Here is a 15886-nt window from a genome sequence, read left to right as displayed (position 1 = left end):
ATACTTTGTCAGTATCACCATATAGAAATGCCTATCTTAAACCTGACTACAATAGACTGGATGGACCTAAGAGTGAATGACAGCTAAGAATCTGAAAAGAATATTGCATAGGTAAACAGAATCTATCAAGGTTACTGCTGAAGACAACTATTGAAAGCTAAAGAGGTAACATTTTCTTTTAGATGCTATAGTTATTGGATTTAATAACTAAAAGGTGTCTATTAAGAGAAGTCATTAGTCCTATAGCTGGAAACTTCCTATTGTAGTATGCATCTTAGAGCTGTATGCCAACTGGTTTATTAGAAAGATATTTTTAAAATGACTACCTGGCTTCTGAAACGTGCATAAAAGTGCAAAATAAGAAGTCTTATGGATATTACGTCCCTTGGAAACTGCATAAAAACATTAAACAAACACATACATAGGATAGAGAAGACAATTTTATTTCATTTACAACTTAATCGTTTAACAACAACTTACCATTTTCAGGCTGAGTTTTCTTAAGTGAATCTATGAGTGTACTGACAGCTTTTAAAACAAATATGATTTCTGTTACTTGTTGCCTATAGGGGAAAAATTATAAAACTAAGAAATACATAATTTCAGAAATGTTTTCCAGAACATAATTTCCTGTTAACTACAGTATAGCCTCATAAATCCAGATATCAAATATCCAGAATTCTCAAAAATCCAGCACTTTTTAAAACGACATTAGATCAAGGAGTACTGGCAGCTGGTCCCAGAGCAGCAGAGGGGGAAGCTTGCATGTGGCAGCTGCTGCTGCCATGCACCATCCTGCACTGCTGCTCCATGTGCAGCCACTGCTCTGGGACTGGCCGCCACTCCTCTCATGCCCCCCACCCACGGGACCGACCACCACTCCAGTTTAAAAAGTACGGAGTTTTCAAATTTCTGGCAAGTGCTTGGTCCCAAGCATGCTGGATTCATGAGGTTACACTATTATATAGCAAACAAAAATAATATTTAACCAATAAAACAATTAAAACAAAATCCAAGGAAAACACCTAAGGTTATATCTGAGGTTCACACTAATTTTAAATCATAACTTCCCCACATACCTGCTGCAAGTTAGGATGGCATATTTCATTTTTAGAAATATATTTCAATATATTTTATTTCTAATTTTACATTTTTTTAGAAATAATTTTAATATGTAGATTTCAGTCTAGCACATATTTATACATATGATTACCTTTGAATATCCAAGAAGTCCCAGAAAGGCAATTTATTATTGGAACATTTTCCAAAAAGTTTACTGTAGACTTTAGGCACCTACATTATTTAGATATTCTTGAAAAGAATTACCATGTCTGTTTATTATTGTTGTTTGGATTTAGATCCTGCCATACCCAAAAAGGCTCAGGGAAGCTTATAACAACAGACAAACACCCACAATATAAGACAATGTCTGGTTTTTTTCCTGCAACAAAAAAGTGTGGTTCCAATAATGCTTCAGAGTACTATTTGTTCTACTTTAGAGGTATTTTATTTTTTTCCTCTCCAGCAGTTTAGAACCTCTAAATAGCTACAATGGAAATATATGAGGAACTAGCTATAGAAACACTGTACTACTTTTAATTTCAGGGACTAAGAAAAGTTGTAATATCTTCCTCCTGACCTCTGGATAATCAAATACAAAAAATAATTGCTACTTTACAATTCTGCCAATTAATAGCAAATGTGGTCAACACTATCTGAAACCTCTCCTACTCGCCTTAGACTTTCTCCTGCAATACATTTTTATTGCCTGAATCAGTCTTAATTACAATACACTATTTTCTACCACATAATGCTGGCATATTTGTGTTTTTGTGTTTATGTACATATGCACAATGTTGTATACTTTGTTTTTTTAAACAGATATAGTACATACCGTGGAAGAGGACATTTGCCACTTAATCTTTCATCTTCTATGTAACGATGCAGTACATCTTGTGATCTTTTCAGAAGTACAGAGAGTGCCATTCTAGAGATGTAGCCTTCCTGAGGAGTTGCGACTTTATTACTGAATGAAAACTGAAGCAGAGTTTCAAAGCATATCTTAGAAAATTCCTCTCTCATTCGAATATCTATTTCTGCTTCTGCAAAGCAAAATGTTATGTTTAATAGCGCAACAAGCAGGTCTATACATGCTTTACATTTTGTAGTACAATCCATGCTTTAAACATACTTTGCAAGAAAACATCTCTGCACCTCAGTATTCAATAATGATAATAATGTTTACAAATACCGTTAAATACACGAACTGAAAAAAGATGTTTAGCAATTTTTGACAGTTCCTAGAACTCGGAAACATTAGCTGCATATTTTAAAAACACATTTCACTGCCCGAGACAGGATAATCTGTATGCTTTACAGCTGTCTCAAATTATGGCCAAGACCCAAGTTGGAAAGCAAGTGGAAGGAAAGGAAGAAAATAAAGGTAAGACTAATAAGCAAAGTAATTCTTTGTAGGATAAAATGCATCACAGCTTTAAAATGATGCCATATAAAATCATCTATGTTGGAAACTTTATCATGATACAGTATTGTATCTGCAAATAAAATCTTTGGTGGAATAGGCATTCTAATATGCACATTTTAGTTTACTTTCCTGAGAGTTTTCATACTGCATTTATATTACTGTTCATATAACATACCTGTAAATGAGGATGACTGAGAATGTATTGAGCCTTTATTAAGCATAGTCATTATCTGACCAACAAATTCCTTGGGAATAAAATTAGCATATGGCAGTATCTCTGTACTGATAAGTTGCACAACCTAAAAAAATAAAACATACTTAAATTTGTTTCCTGCAGGGAAAGCAGAGGGGGGAAATCAGTGACAAGAATTCCAATTCTAACACCTATGAGACTTAAATTCCCAAATATGTGGAACGAGATAAAGGATGTTAAAGAAAGGATGTATTGAAGTAAGAAAATGTACTGTTCAAGTATAATATGAATGTTCATGCTCAGTGAAATTTTAAAATAAGAATCATATATTTGCCATGCTTGCTAGTGTTAATCTGCAAATACATAAGTGCTAAGATTTCAATTATAAATTGGGCTGCTAAAGTAGTATCTTAGGTTCCTGACATTTTCTGAAGTTCTGATCATTTAGACATTTCCATTAATTTCTGAAGTGTTTGGTAAAATCTTTACTTCAAATAGAATTATATCGTTTGGGGAGAAAAGATCTGACCTTCAGAACAACTATCTTCTTGGCCACTACAGCCCACTCAATATCTCAACTAGAAGAGGATAGCAAATTGCATTTATGTAAACAAGCAGAAGTAAACTTATATATTTATGAACTCACATCTGTAGGGGACATTTGGAAAAATTAAGGGGAAAAAATCAACCAAAGGTATGGAATCAGTGCACATCAGTGAGAAAACATCAACTCTGTGTGATGCCCTTATTCAAGAATGAAGTCACCTGAAATCACTGAGCTTAATCCATTAGATCTGATAACGGTGGCCATTACAGACAGTCCTGCTTCTGTTTTTATACTGAGAACTGCATAACTTTGCTGCTGCTCTGAAGTGATGACAACCTCAAGCCCTTTGTTATCGCTGCCTCTGAAGTCCCACATTGCCACTGGTATAAAAAGGTCACTGGTTTCGTTTAATTCACAGACATCTTCCTTCTCTAAAGCTTTTTCTACAGTGTTAACCCAACCAAGTTAACACACCCATTAAAAGTGCAGTGCTCTCTCTGATAAATCAATCATGGAAAACAATCATCCTCGATCGTGAGAAAAGCAGCAGCAGCTCTCTCTCTCTCTGATAACCTGGCTGAGGTTATCATGGACAATGTGTCAGAAAACTTCATCTGTCCAGTTATATTTAACCTTCTTAGAGTATGGACCACATTTTCCTTGGTCTTTGATACAGAGGGAAACACAAAGTCAGTGTTGAAATAATCATCACTACTGGCTAAATCAAGAACGTTGGTTCACTCTCAAGGAAATGCAACATGTGGAAATCATTTTAGGCCAGACTGTGAATTCCTTACTTTCACTGGTTTGCAACTATCTGTATGACTAAGTGATCATCAGTGGAAATTAAGACAGACAATGCACTGAAGTCAGAGACATCCTAAATCCTTCCCTCTTCTATTCAGTTGCACTTAGGGTGGCTATTGGTCCTGTTTAATACTGGACCATCCTGTTTTTAAACCCTTTGTCCCTTGTCTGTTACTAAATGAACAACAGACTGTAAAAAGTCCTGATTTAAAGTTCACTGGTGGAAATACATGTCAATCATTTGTCCTTGTGATCCTATTAAGATGTGCTTAGAGGTAGGGCAATGCACAGCCAGGAGGAGCAGGGTTCCGAGTCAGCCAGGGAGGGAGGATGATGGACTTCTTGTGGTGGCCCCACCCCTCACTGCTGAATGGCCCAGGTGGCAGCCCTACCCCTCACTACTGATTGGCTGAGGAGGCTAATAGTCTCCCCACCTCCCCCCTGCCCAAAGGGGATGTCTTGTATTCTGGAGGTACAGTGGCCACCCTAGTTGCATCCAAGTTGATACAAAGGAGCTTCTGTACCACACATGCTACCCTTTGCATATCTAAAGGTCATGCAGTTACAAGCTGGGACCTATTTTTGTTATGTTTTCACTAAATAGAAAAAAAGAAGTTATAGCTAAATCTGCAATGGTCAGTATTAACTGCAGTTCTTTCCACATTAATTCACAATAGTACAGTACTTAGAAGTTTAAACTTTCTAGTTAACTCTACATACATTAGTGCAAAAACATTCTATACAACTTTCTCACCTCAACATCAATACTTTCATTTCTCTGGAACTCTTGAATAGAGAGATTATCTGGAGGTATACTAAAAACAAACACGAAAATATTAAATTACATTTTTAAAAGGGCACAGACTATTCTGAAGATGTAAGATTACAAATATGGAGGCACACACAGTATTAAAAGATTATATGCACAAAGCGGTATGTGCAAGGACCAATTACAATTTTAGAATAAAACAGTAGTTCTCGACTTTTTATTTAGACTCAATGCACCCCTCCAAAATTTTTCAAAAATTAGTGGCACCTCAGTAAAAGGACTTATTTAAATAGACTATGAATATTATCATATATACATGATAATTATATTATTAATTAATATGTTAGCAATTAGTAATTATAAGATATTATATTCAGCCTATTGCCAGGGCAGTGGCTGCCAGGTGGAACTGTACCACATATCTCCTGCAGAGTTAAACTGGGAAATGATTGTGGCTCTTGCCACAAGCCCTACTAGTTCAACCCTACATGGTAATTATAATCATGGTCCAATAATCTGTTGCCCAACTTGCCATCCACTTCTACATCCCCCACCAATCTTTCCCTGTTTCCCACCCCACTAATGGTCCAAATCCAGTAAGTAATTTTTCTCAGTGTTATGTCTACAATGAGCACATTCCATGCCTAACACAATTCCTGTATGCCAACCAAGCTTCTCCATCCCAGGGCTTTAGGACTTTATTTTCGTCCTTCTGGTTCCTGCAAGCCCCTCTGGCAGATGATGCTGTAACTGAAAGCCAGGAGTGAATCTTCCATGTTTTCAGTATCCCTCTTGCTAGTACCCGAGCACTGCGGAAGACTAGACTATATCTGAATGAAGATGGATGGGGAACAAACAGAGGACTGACAGTCTGTAGATGAACAGAAGAAGAAAAGGAGCCAGTGACAAAAGAGTATGAGCTTGAGGGAAAGGAAGTAGCAGAAGGATCTTAATTAACAGATCATAGTGCACTTCAAAATAGGAGTATGCTCAGCATTCCCATGTCCAACATACCTTTATTGTCTAGGGAATAAATATGAAACTATTCACTGAAAATTTTGTGCCCTGGTCCCCCTCCACTGACTGATCTACATGCAGAATAAAAGCCTACTAATGAACTTGGTACTCTTTTAGCTCAAGTGGTAAGGTTTTACAAAACTGATAAAGAGAGTCACAATTTGGGGTGTTAATACAATTGCATATAACAAAATATTCACCCACCCAAGCTTGCTTAAAAACAACACAAAACAAAAACACAGAACCGTAAGAAAATTGCATGCGTGCGCGCACATATACATACATAAGCTTCTCCCCCTCAAAAAACCTACGTTAAGTGCTTTACATTAAGAAACACTTCAATTAAGCTTGCCTGTAGGATTTTATTCATTTGCATTTATTGATGCATTATGGTATCATTTTAAATGACATATTGGAATTGGAAATATTACTATTTCCATAAGATGCCACCTAATTAAGTGCACAGGAAGGTCAGTACTTGGAAAGAATCAAGACTGCACAGTAAATAAGGTTGCTATGTACAAGACCTCTTATTCATTTACTGCAGAAATAGCAGGTGCATAGTAAACAGAAGAGAGGAAAAAATAAAAGGACAATCTTGTGTTTAAGGCAGCTGAGCACCATTCCCAGGAAACTGGATTAAGTCAGAGCTCCCATGTGATGCTGGGCAAAATCACAGCATCATAAGCTTAAAGAGGGAAACTCAAGGGACACCTAGTTCAATCCTTGCACAGATGCACAGCTCCTAAATCATCCCAGGCCTACACATCCTTCACGAAAAATCCTATGAAGGATGTTCTGCAGCTCCCCTAGCCAGCATGCTCCATTACCCTACTGTTCTTACAGTTAAAATGTTTTTCTTCAAATATGCTATAGTTTAAAATCAACAGCTCACATCCTTCCCTTCTGTGGCAAGGAAGAATGCTAGGTCTTCATCCTATTTTTAGCATTTTTTCCAAGTATTTGAAAACTGCTGTAACGTTACCCCTTATTTTTTTTCTCCAAGAGGAAACTTGCCTGGTTCTTTCACCCTTCCCTCATACTGCTGACTTTTTAAAACCTATATCATCTCTGGCAATGACCTCCGACCCTCCAGTTTCTCTACGTTGTTTTAAAAATACAATACACTGAACAGCATGTGCTATCAGCATCCAGGCTTTGCATTAAATGCTTCTGTTAATACAACCAAAAATTGAGTTTTTTTAATTGTTTTAGCAACATGATGCTGAATAACAGACGTCTGTGGAACCCCACTTGAGACCCCCTGCCAATCCAACAAGGATCTACCTGACAAAGTAAGCTATGCCTCCTTACAAAAGCTTATGCCTCCTTGAATTAGTCTATAACAGGGTGGGCAAGATACGTCCCACCGGGCCATTCTATCTGGCCACGAGGCCCCTAAAAAATATTTAGAAAATTAATACAGGCAGTCCTCGGATTTACGACAATTGGTTCCTGAAAACCTCGTCTCAAGTCAAAATGTTGCAACTCAGAACCAATTTTCTCATAAGAAACAATGTTATAAATGGGTTATTGGTTCCTGAACCGAGGCCTGACACACTATTCTTACCAAAAATACCCCAGAATTTTGTACTCGATCAATTATAGATGAGTAATATAGCTACATTAATGTATTTATATCGTAAATAGCAATTACATTGATTTGGAAGGACTTCTTTGAGGTGACTTTGCTTGACTTTTTGAACGGCTCTTTGGTTGGACTTTTTGAAGGGTTCTTGGCTGGAGTCTTCTCAGGAGTCTTGGCTGCAAGTTTTTCTGGAGTCTTGTCTGCTTTCTTAAAGAAAGCGTCCAAGCAAGTTTGGACAGATATTCTCCAGAGAGATGAGCAGCACAGCGAACTTGTTCGCTGACATGGTGTCGCATCGGATCAAGCGTCCTAACTTGAAGCAGATGTCATAAAGTTGAAATGGTGTCAATTTATAAATGTTGTAACTTGAAACACTAAGTCAAGGACTGCCTGTATTCATTTGCCCCTGGCTGCCTGTCAAAGATAGAAAGGTGCCAGCAGCAGCAGGACCCAGTGGCAGCAGCAAGGCCTACCCCACCACCAGGCACCAACTGGAAGCTTCTGCCTAGAGGCTTCCAGCCTGGGACCCTGTGGCTGTTCCCCCCCGCTCTCCCTCCACCCAAGAAGGAAACAGAGATAAGAATGGGTAGAAGGAGCAGGGGAGGATCGCCAGTACAGCAGACGCCAGACCGGCCCGGCCACTTCAGTTCCCTGCTGACTTCTGCTGCGCTGTGTGGTCCCGGGCACGCAGCTGGGAATCACTGGGTGCTGGAGTGGCAGATGGGCACGGGGGGAGGAGCAGTGGCAGCAGGCAGGAAGCAGAGATGTGGCGGAAAATTTTCCAGTGCTTTATTTTTCCATAAGAAATTTTCCATTTCTAAAAATCCACTGTTTCATAACATTCATTAGTAACAATGAATGGATGCCAATATAATATTAGGCAAGCTTGGCAATTTCAAAGTTGTAATTATTGTTCTTCAGGTGATTATCCCTAGGAAGTGAGAGAGAGAGTACATATATGTTTTGCTGATTTGTAAACAGGACAGTAAATACACACGCATAATAATCCAAACCAAAAATCAAGTTATGAATTCACCTAATTGGCTGTGCAGGTCAAATCAAAACTAAAGCACAGCATATCGTGCACAGTTCTTTGAGTGTACTAAAATTAGTGTGTTAACAGCTTTCACTGCCATTTTTTTCTTGAATTTCAACAATGTAAGGAAAGTACATGCTATTGTGTATTGTCTTTACATTTTTACAAGTATTCCAATAAAAATATATATTTTTTCACATAAAGCTTTGAATTTGTTTAAATATAACGTTTAAACCACATTAAGTGTGCTGTATTTAATTTTTTCCTAATCAAATATTTCAGTGCAAATACTTGTGGCTATTGGGACAAAATTAACATGGGGGTATGTTTTTAGTTTTGTTTACTAAATATAAGTCAAATAAACACACTATTTAGGGCACTGGAAAATTTTCTGGAAAACCCACATCTCTGGCAGGAAGGAAGGGAACAGAAGCCACCAGGGAAGAGAAACACCAGCAGGCAAGTGGCAGCAAGCGGGAGTGTGGGGCCCGGGCTGGCAGGAGCTCTACGGAGCTAAGCCAGCTCCACCACTCGCCCTGCCACTGGCTTGGCCACATGCAATCCTGACGCTTGCCAGGACAACACACTGCCGGGGGCCTCCGTCTGCCACAGGCCATGACTGCCATACACACGCACCTGCATTCCCCATGCACACCCCACATCCCTCCTCACAGACCCCAGCCATCCTGCCCCCCCACACGACACAACCCCCAGCCAGCTTCCTCCCCACAAACAGCATACTACCCCCCCACCCCCCCCAGACCTATCCACCCCCTCCACAAACCCCACTATTTCCTGCTCCCTGCTCCTGAGGATGGGGTGGGGTAGTGCAGTGGGAGGGGGCCAGGGTGCCAAAGTCATACATGCAGCACAGGGGTCAGGTTGCCTGTGCCGGGTGCAGTGAAAGAAGGGGCTAGACTGCTTGCACTGCATGTGACAGAGAACCCAGACTGCCTGCACTGCATACGGGCAGCACTGCACGTGTAGCTTGCTAACTAAAATTATTTCAAATTTGTCGTAAGTTCTCCAATGATCTCTGTATTTATTACATTCCAAATTTCTTCCCGTTTTTTTCCCCTTCGTACTAAATTTGCTAACCATTTGATTGCAGTTTCTGGTTAGTGAAAATAAAGCAACACAGAAGCTCTGCCTTCTTTGCAATTTCTATTAACAGATCTGTCAAGCCTTGGACCCATAGTTTCCTTGATGTTGCTTTTCCATTGACATTTGTAGAACTCCTTTTTGTCTTTAACATTTCTTGCCAATTTCAACTCATTCTTCACCTTTTCTTTCTTGAATTTGCCCCTATACATATTTATTATACTTAGTAGTATGTCCTTCCTTCCATTGCCTGCACGCATCTTTTCATTTTCAGATAATTACAAGGTGCATTTATAGCCATATCATGTTTGTAGTTCTTCTTTTCCTTGTGTTGGAATACTATAATGTTGAGCCTGCAAAGGAGGGCCAGTCTTTCTGGAGTTTTCCCTTTCAGTTTGCCTATAAAGGCGACCTTACGTACTATTTTTGACTTAGTCAAAACCTGACTAAGTCCAGTGTCTTTGCTATGCTATTCTCATGCCTCCCTTTCATTAGGATCACAAATTCCATCATACCATAATCATTCCTCCCACGTTTGACAAGTTTTATGTTTACAACCAGTGAACATAATTTACTTTGGATCAAAATAAGATTCAAGATGACCCCCAGTTGCCTGCCCAGCTTTCTGAAAAGAGTGAAACAGGACCTCCCTGGGTATTTTATTTTTTTCTCTCCCTATAGCTGGGACTTTGAAGTGCCCTATTGCTATTACCCCAAACATTTTTTTTTTTTTTTTAACGAAATGAAATTTGCCTTCTTCCTCTGCCCTTCCTGATTTGTATGTATATCATGCCTTCACTATACTTTCCCCCTTTTTATTTATTTATTTTTATCTTTACCACATACCCAATGCCACTTTTCTGTTCTTGAACTTCAGAAGAAATATGCACATTTTCGAAATATACCACAATGCCTTCTCCTCCTTTTTCCCCACTATACTCTTCTGAACCAAGGTACTCTTTCAGTGTGGATATTCTAATCATGGGAATTAGTCCAAGTTTTGGTTAATTCCAATTAAGTTTACTAAGACATCCAGCTCATCTCGCTCTTAGAACTGGTATATGGGCAAAGATACTTCACAGATTACTGCCCGCCTTTCCTCCTCCTCTTTTTTAAGTATTATTTCCCAAACTTCCTACAAAATTAAGCTGCTCCTTTCTTAGTAAATGAAGCTTTTTAAAGGGAGCCTTAATAGTATATTTCTCATTTTCTGGGCATCCCAAAGTGAGACACTTAGGGCCTGATCTGCACAACTGCAACTGATACACTTGGATGTTATAGTGATAATCACCTCAGAAAAACAAGGAGGAAATAAAACACACTATTCATTATGTTCAATTTGTTTAGATGGTGTGTAAACCAAGTCCCTGAGAGCCACATACCCAAAGCAAAGGATTAAAAAAAGATTTTAAACAGCTGCAATAAGTGAGTTTCATTCATAAGCAGCAGGTGGGAAAGGTTTCTGTGCAAGAAGTATGGTGATATAATTAAAGAACACATTATAACGTATGGTAACATATACATACAGGAGAAGCTAAATTAAGGTTCCCCAATTTGAATGTCTGACTGTGTAAACTCATGGTTCTTTTTAAAAGTTTTTTTTTTATATATGCTTTTCTAGTTTTGAATATTACTTTTATGCAACTGTTTGAATTGTTTCCATGAAAGCCTCTTAACAGATTTTTGTTCTAAAGTTATATACATACTAGTCTGCTACTCATAAAATAGTTGATAATATATTAAGTTAAAGGAAAAATCTACTGCAACTCTTCAAATTTCAGATTTTGGATTATAACAATAATACATGTAGGTGTCATTCTTAAAGAAAGTAAAGCTTATTGGTTGGAGGCTATTATTTTCTTATATTCATTTTTCCATGTATTTTGATTTTGGCTCTTTTTGCAACACTTTCTTAGCATACAAAATTGCATATATTGCTCAGTATTTCCTCAACTACTTGTTTTATTCAAATACCAGTAAATATCTGCTCCCATTCAGACCTACAGATGGTTTGCAAACCTACTCTAATCCAGGAGTCAAAGGTAGAATAATAAAAAGCCAACAAGATTTTAAAGTCAAGAGAAATCCTTACTATTAAGAAGTTTGACCTCTTGCATAACACAAGTCAGATAATTTTTTTGAATTAATTTCCATTTCAAGTCCTATGGCTGCAACTGACCCAGAAGATTTTTTTCTGGAAAAGTTCAGAGTATCTTTGCATAGCAGTGTTTTGCATCATGCAGATATACCTTTTATGTCCACTTTAGGTCATATATTAAACAGTAGAAAGCCAAAAATTGATTTTTCTGGGACCCTAAAAGAAGCATACTTAGTTTTGATTTTCTATTTACAATTACATTTTGAGACCTATTAATTAGTGAGCTTTTAATCCATTTAATGTGTGTCATGTGGATTTTGGATTATTAAAGTTGCTTAATCAAAATGTTTTGTGGTGCCAATAAAATGCCATACAGCAGCCTAAATACATTATACTTTTTTCTTTACCAACCAAACTTGTAATCTCATAAAAATATCAAGTTAGTACAATGAGATCTATTTTCCATAAACCCATGCAGAATGGCATTAATTATATTAGCTTTTTTTCATTCTTTGTTAAGTCTTGTATCAGCTGTTCCATTATTTGGCCTGGGATCAATTTCAAATTGACAGGTCTATAAATAAGTAGCTCATCCCATCTATATTTTTTTAAATATTTTTATGGAAACAGCTTTATTCCTAGTTTTATGAAAACTTCCCAAGTATTTTACAAACAATTAAGCAATTTTAACTGTACAGAGATCGCCTCATTTAGCTCTTCTACAACTCATAGACGCAAGTCATAAAGATATCCTGGCTTATAAATGTTCAATGTTAGTAGCAGTTTAACATCCTCCTTTAATTGCTACTAAAAAGAAAAATATCAATCAACATATGGTGGGAATGAATAATTTGGCTTTCATAGAAGAGAAATATTGGATCACAGGATCATATGAAAATAGGGCTGAAAGGGACCTCACACAGATATCTAGTCCAGCCTCTGACTATACCCTCCCAACCAAGTGCCTGTCTAACCTGTGCTTGGAAATTTCCAAAGATGGAGATTCCATAACTTTTTTAGGTAGCCTGTTCCAAAGCTTGACTACCCTCAGTCAGACAATTTCTCCTAATCGCTAACCTATATTTTATGTGCTGCAGTTTGACGCCATTGCTCCTCGTCCAAAATAACCCCATCTCCATCCTCTCTATTACGGTCCTTCACATATTTGAAGACTGTTATCAAATCACCCTCAGTCTTCTCTTCTCCAAACTAAATAACCCTAGCTCTTTCTGCCTTTTCTCATAAGTGTTGCTTCCCAGGCTCAATCATTTTTGCTGCTCTCTCCCCTGTCTTTGCAGCATTATTATTATTAACAACTAAAATTTCCACCCAGTAATTGATCCCATTGGCAGAGCTCACTGATATAATTAGACTCCTTCCCATTATCCTTAACTCAGATTTATCCCTGTATCCTTTTGTTTCTAACTGAGAAATGAACTTCAAGAAGTTTTACGTTAAACAGATCCCAGCTTGGCTTCGTGGTCCTCTGTCTTCTTGAGCCAAACATTTAGAGTTTTCTCATGAATTTCCTTACTTGGCTGTACTGCTTCTGTATTTAGTAAACCTCTGGATTGGCAGCTGTGGTTTGTCAGAAGTTCATTTTAGTTAGAAACAAAAGGATGCAGGGATAAATCTGAGTTAAGGATAATGGGAAGGAGTCTAATTATATCAGTAAGCGCTGCCAATGGGAATGGATCAATTACTGGGTGGAAATTTTAAAGTTCTTGAAGTTCTGTGGACTGCAAACAACAATATGTAGACCTTCATATCAAGGTCACAAATTTGGCCTACTACGGAACAGCCAAAACTGCTGATCTTCTGCAAATGGAACTGATTGGGTATCTTTGTTTACATCAAAGAAATGACAGCTATAGTTTGCTCTTAACAACACAAGCTTAAAATGGGATGAGTTAAAGGACATGAAAAATCAACCCGACTTGTAATTTCTCAAAAGCATAAGAAACGAAGAGGTGGAATAATATAGAGAATTTATATTTTCTATAATATGCCAATATCTTTAGTAAACATAGAGACATAGAATCATCATCATGGTGGAAGAAAATCATGGAAACAGGAGAGAAAAGGTAATCTATATGTCATTTAAAATATATTTGAAATAGTCAAAATACATCATTTTAAGTGGCATTCTTTTTCTGTTGTTTTTATCTACATCTAAATTGTTGTGGTCCTTCATTGTTATTTAGCATTGTATATTTTTTGACAGTCTCATAAAAACCAGAAAAGCTAAAGCAATTCTAGATGAATAACTAAGAGGAAAAATAAGAAATAAATATGCTTAACTGCATGTTTAAATATAAAAGAAATACACTTGTTTCCAAAAGTAGTACATTTTAATCTTGTTTGCATCCTACTAAAAACAATACAAAATATTAAATACCCCTACCCCAAACTTTAATTCACTGAATTGGTGAAATTCAGTATCAGGGAGGGGGGGGTTGGAGAAAGCTAATACAGCTGTCATTTTTTGTTTAGCTCAAAAATATGAAGTTGAAAGCATCACCATGGGGGTTGAGAAAAATATCCATCCCCCTGGCATTTTAAAAAAGCCATTAAAAAAAATTAAAAATTAACATAATTGTTTCTGGGAAATGTATTCAGGGAATTAACATACAATTTACATAATGTATTAAATATGTACCTACAAATTATGGAACAAACTGCAAGCAAAACAGGAAACATTCATTTGTACACTGTCCAGCACAACAGGAATGCAATTCTTCCTTGACATGACTAATATAAATAAATAATAGAATCTTCACCATAAACAGCTATGAACCGCTTCAAGCAAAAAAGTAAAATAAAAAATGGCAGCTATAATAAGGTAGTTTCAAATAAACTACTTGCAACTTGCCCCGTGTCAAAAGAATCACTGATTTTAAAAGCTAATTGCGTTTCCTCTGTTTCACAAAATATACTGATATTTCTTCTTCAAACTTTGAGAGTTTTTAAAATCTCAAAGCAAAAAATCAATTTGTTTCATGACATAAATTAGACACACAACTTTTTAAACTGCAAAATCTTCAGGAAAGATCATGTTTTTCAGCATGTATGGAACCTGAAACTATCATTATAAACCTTCTATTATTAGAACTACTTCTGGAATTAAAAAAAAGTTCAATAAATTGCACAGATGGGTTTATAACACACTTTCTTGTACTAGTACTACTGCTGTTACAAACAGCCAACATGTACCCACAGTATATCATACCAGTGAAGGGATGTGTTTAAGGAACAAAGTATTAAGAATGACTAAATGGCATCCCATCAAGGTCAAAGGACAAGGAAAGGTAAGGAAAAATCTTACTAGAAAGCTAGGAATTTTATTGCAAATTATTAAAAAAATCATTTCAAATTCTACACATTCCAGAAACTTTAAATCCCAATAAAAGTGCAGATTAAGTGCAATACATTCTGAACTATGATGCGCATTTTCTTACCCGAAGGTAAACTGAGGACAAAAAAAAAAAAAAAAAAAGTAAAAAATGAGAATAACTATTGCTGTTTGCCAGTGCTACAAATGCTTGCCTCTAAAAAAAATCGTGGTACTCTAGGGACTGGATGAATAACAGCATCAAATAGATCCCATACTAAACATTACAGAGGTACAACAACAACAATATACTCTCTAATTTGCTGCTTTAACTTTCTAAAATGTTCTTATTTAGCATGGCTGTTTCTAAAAGATGTGTGAAGATCAGACACGGAGTCTTGCAACACACATCAATCATTTACCAAATAGTGACATGATTTTCTATTACATTTAAGAATATATGTAAAAACTGTACACTCTGAACTGCATATAATGTGCCCACTATATGCCCAACTGGTAATCAGGAAATTCCTATGCGAGGTAGATAGGCAGTTAATCCTGCTACCTCAGAGGTCAGCAACCTATGGCCCACGGGATGAAAAGATTTTATCCAATCCACCAGTCACATTTGTGTATGCTGCATTCCCATGTTTGAAACATGCAGCATGGGAATGAGTGGGCAAGGCTTGCATTTTGGCAGCAGCCTCAAGAACAGCATGGAACCAATGCAGACATACCCAGAGTAACAAATGTAACCAACCTTGAAGGCAACAACAACTGAAAGCACGCTATTCCTGCCATGTAACATGGCCCCATCTGCCGAATCACACTGGAATGGAGAGTCAAGCTAGCGCACAGGATCACTCCACAGTCAAACATAACATGCAAGGCTAGGTCAGCATGGACTGGCCCTG

General features: G+C 37.3%; 1 protein-coding gene and 1 long non-coding RNA gene across 3 annotated transcripts in view; one reads left to right on the top strand and one right to left on the bottom strand.

Annotated features, from left to right (window-relative positions):
* MON2 (MON2 homolog, regulator of endosome-to-Golgi trafficking) overlaps positions 1-15886 on the bottom strand; it is a 140879-nt gene that overhangs the window by 8210 nt on the left and 116783 nt on the right. For both annotated transcript variants that reach the window (XM_006260497.4, XM_014595901.3), the window contains 4 exons: positions 4787-4847; positions 2661-2784; positions 1895-2102; positions 481-563 (listed from right to left, as the gene is read on the bottom strand). In XM_006260497.4, the coding sequence (XP_006260559.1) occupies positions 481-563; positions 1895-2102; positions 2661-2784; positions 4787-4847 (476 nt within the window). The remainder of the gene's footprint in view (positions 1-480; positions 564-1894; positions 2103-2660; positions 2785-4786; positions 4848-15886) is intronic.
* Positions 4845-11395, top strand: LOC109284499 (uncharacterized). Its single transcript, XR_002091977.2, has 2 exons — positions 4845-7113; positions 7550-11395. It is a non-coding gene; the product is annotated as an uncharacterized LOC109284499 (long non-coding RNA).

Source organism: Alligator mississippiensis, chromosome 4, assembly GCF_030867095.1.
Source record: "Alligator mississippiensis isolate rAllMis1 chromosome 4, rAllMis1, whole genome shotgun sequence".
Classification (NCBI taxonomy): Eukaryota; Metazoa; Chordata; order Crocodylia; family Alligatoridae; genus Alligator; species Alligator mississippiensis.
Note: the sequence above shows the minus strand (reverse complement) of the source record. Positions and strands in the feature narration are given on the sequence as shown.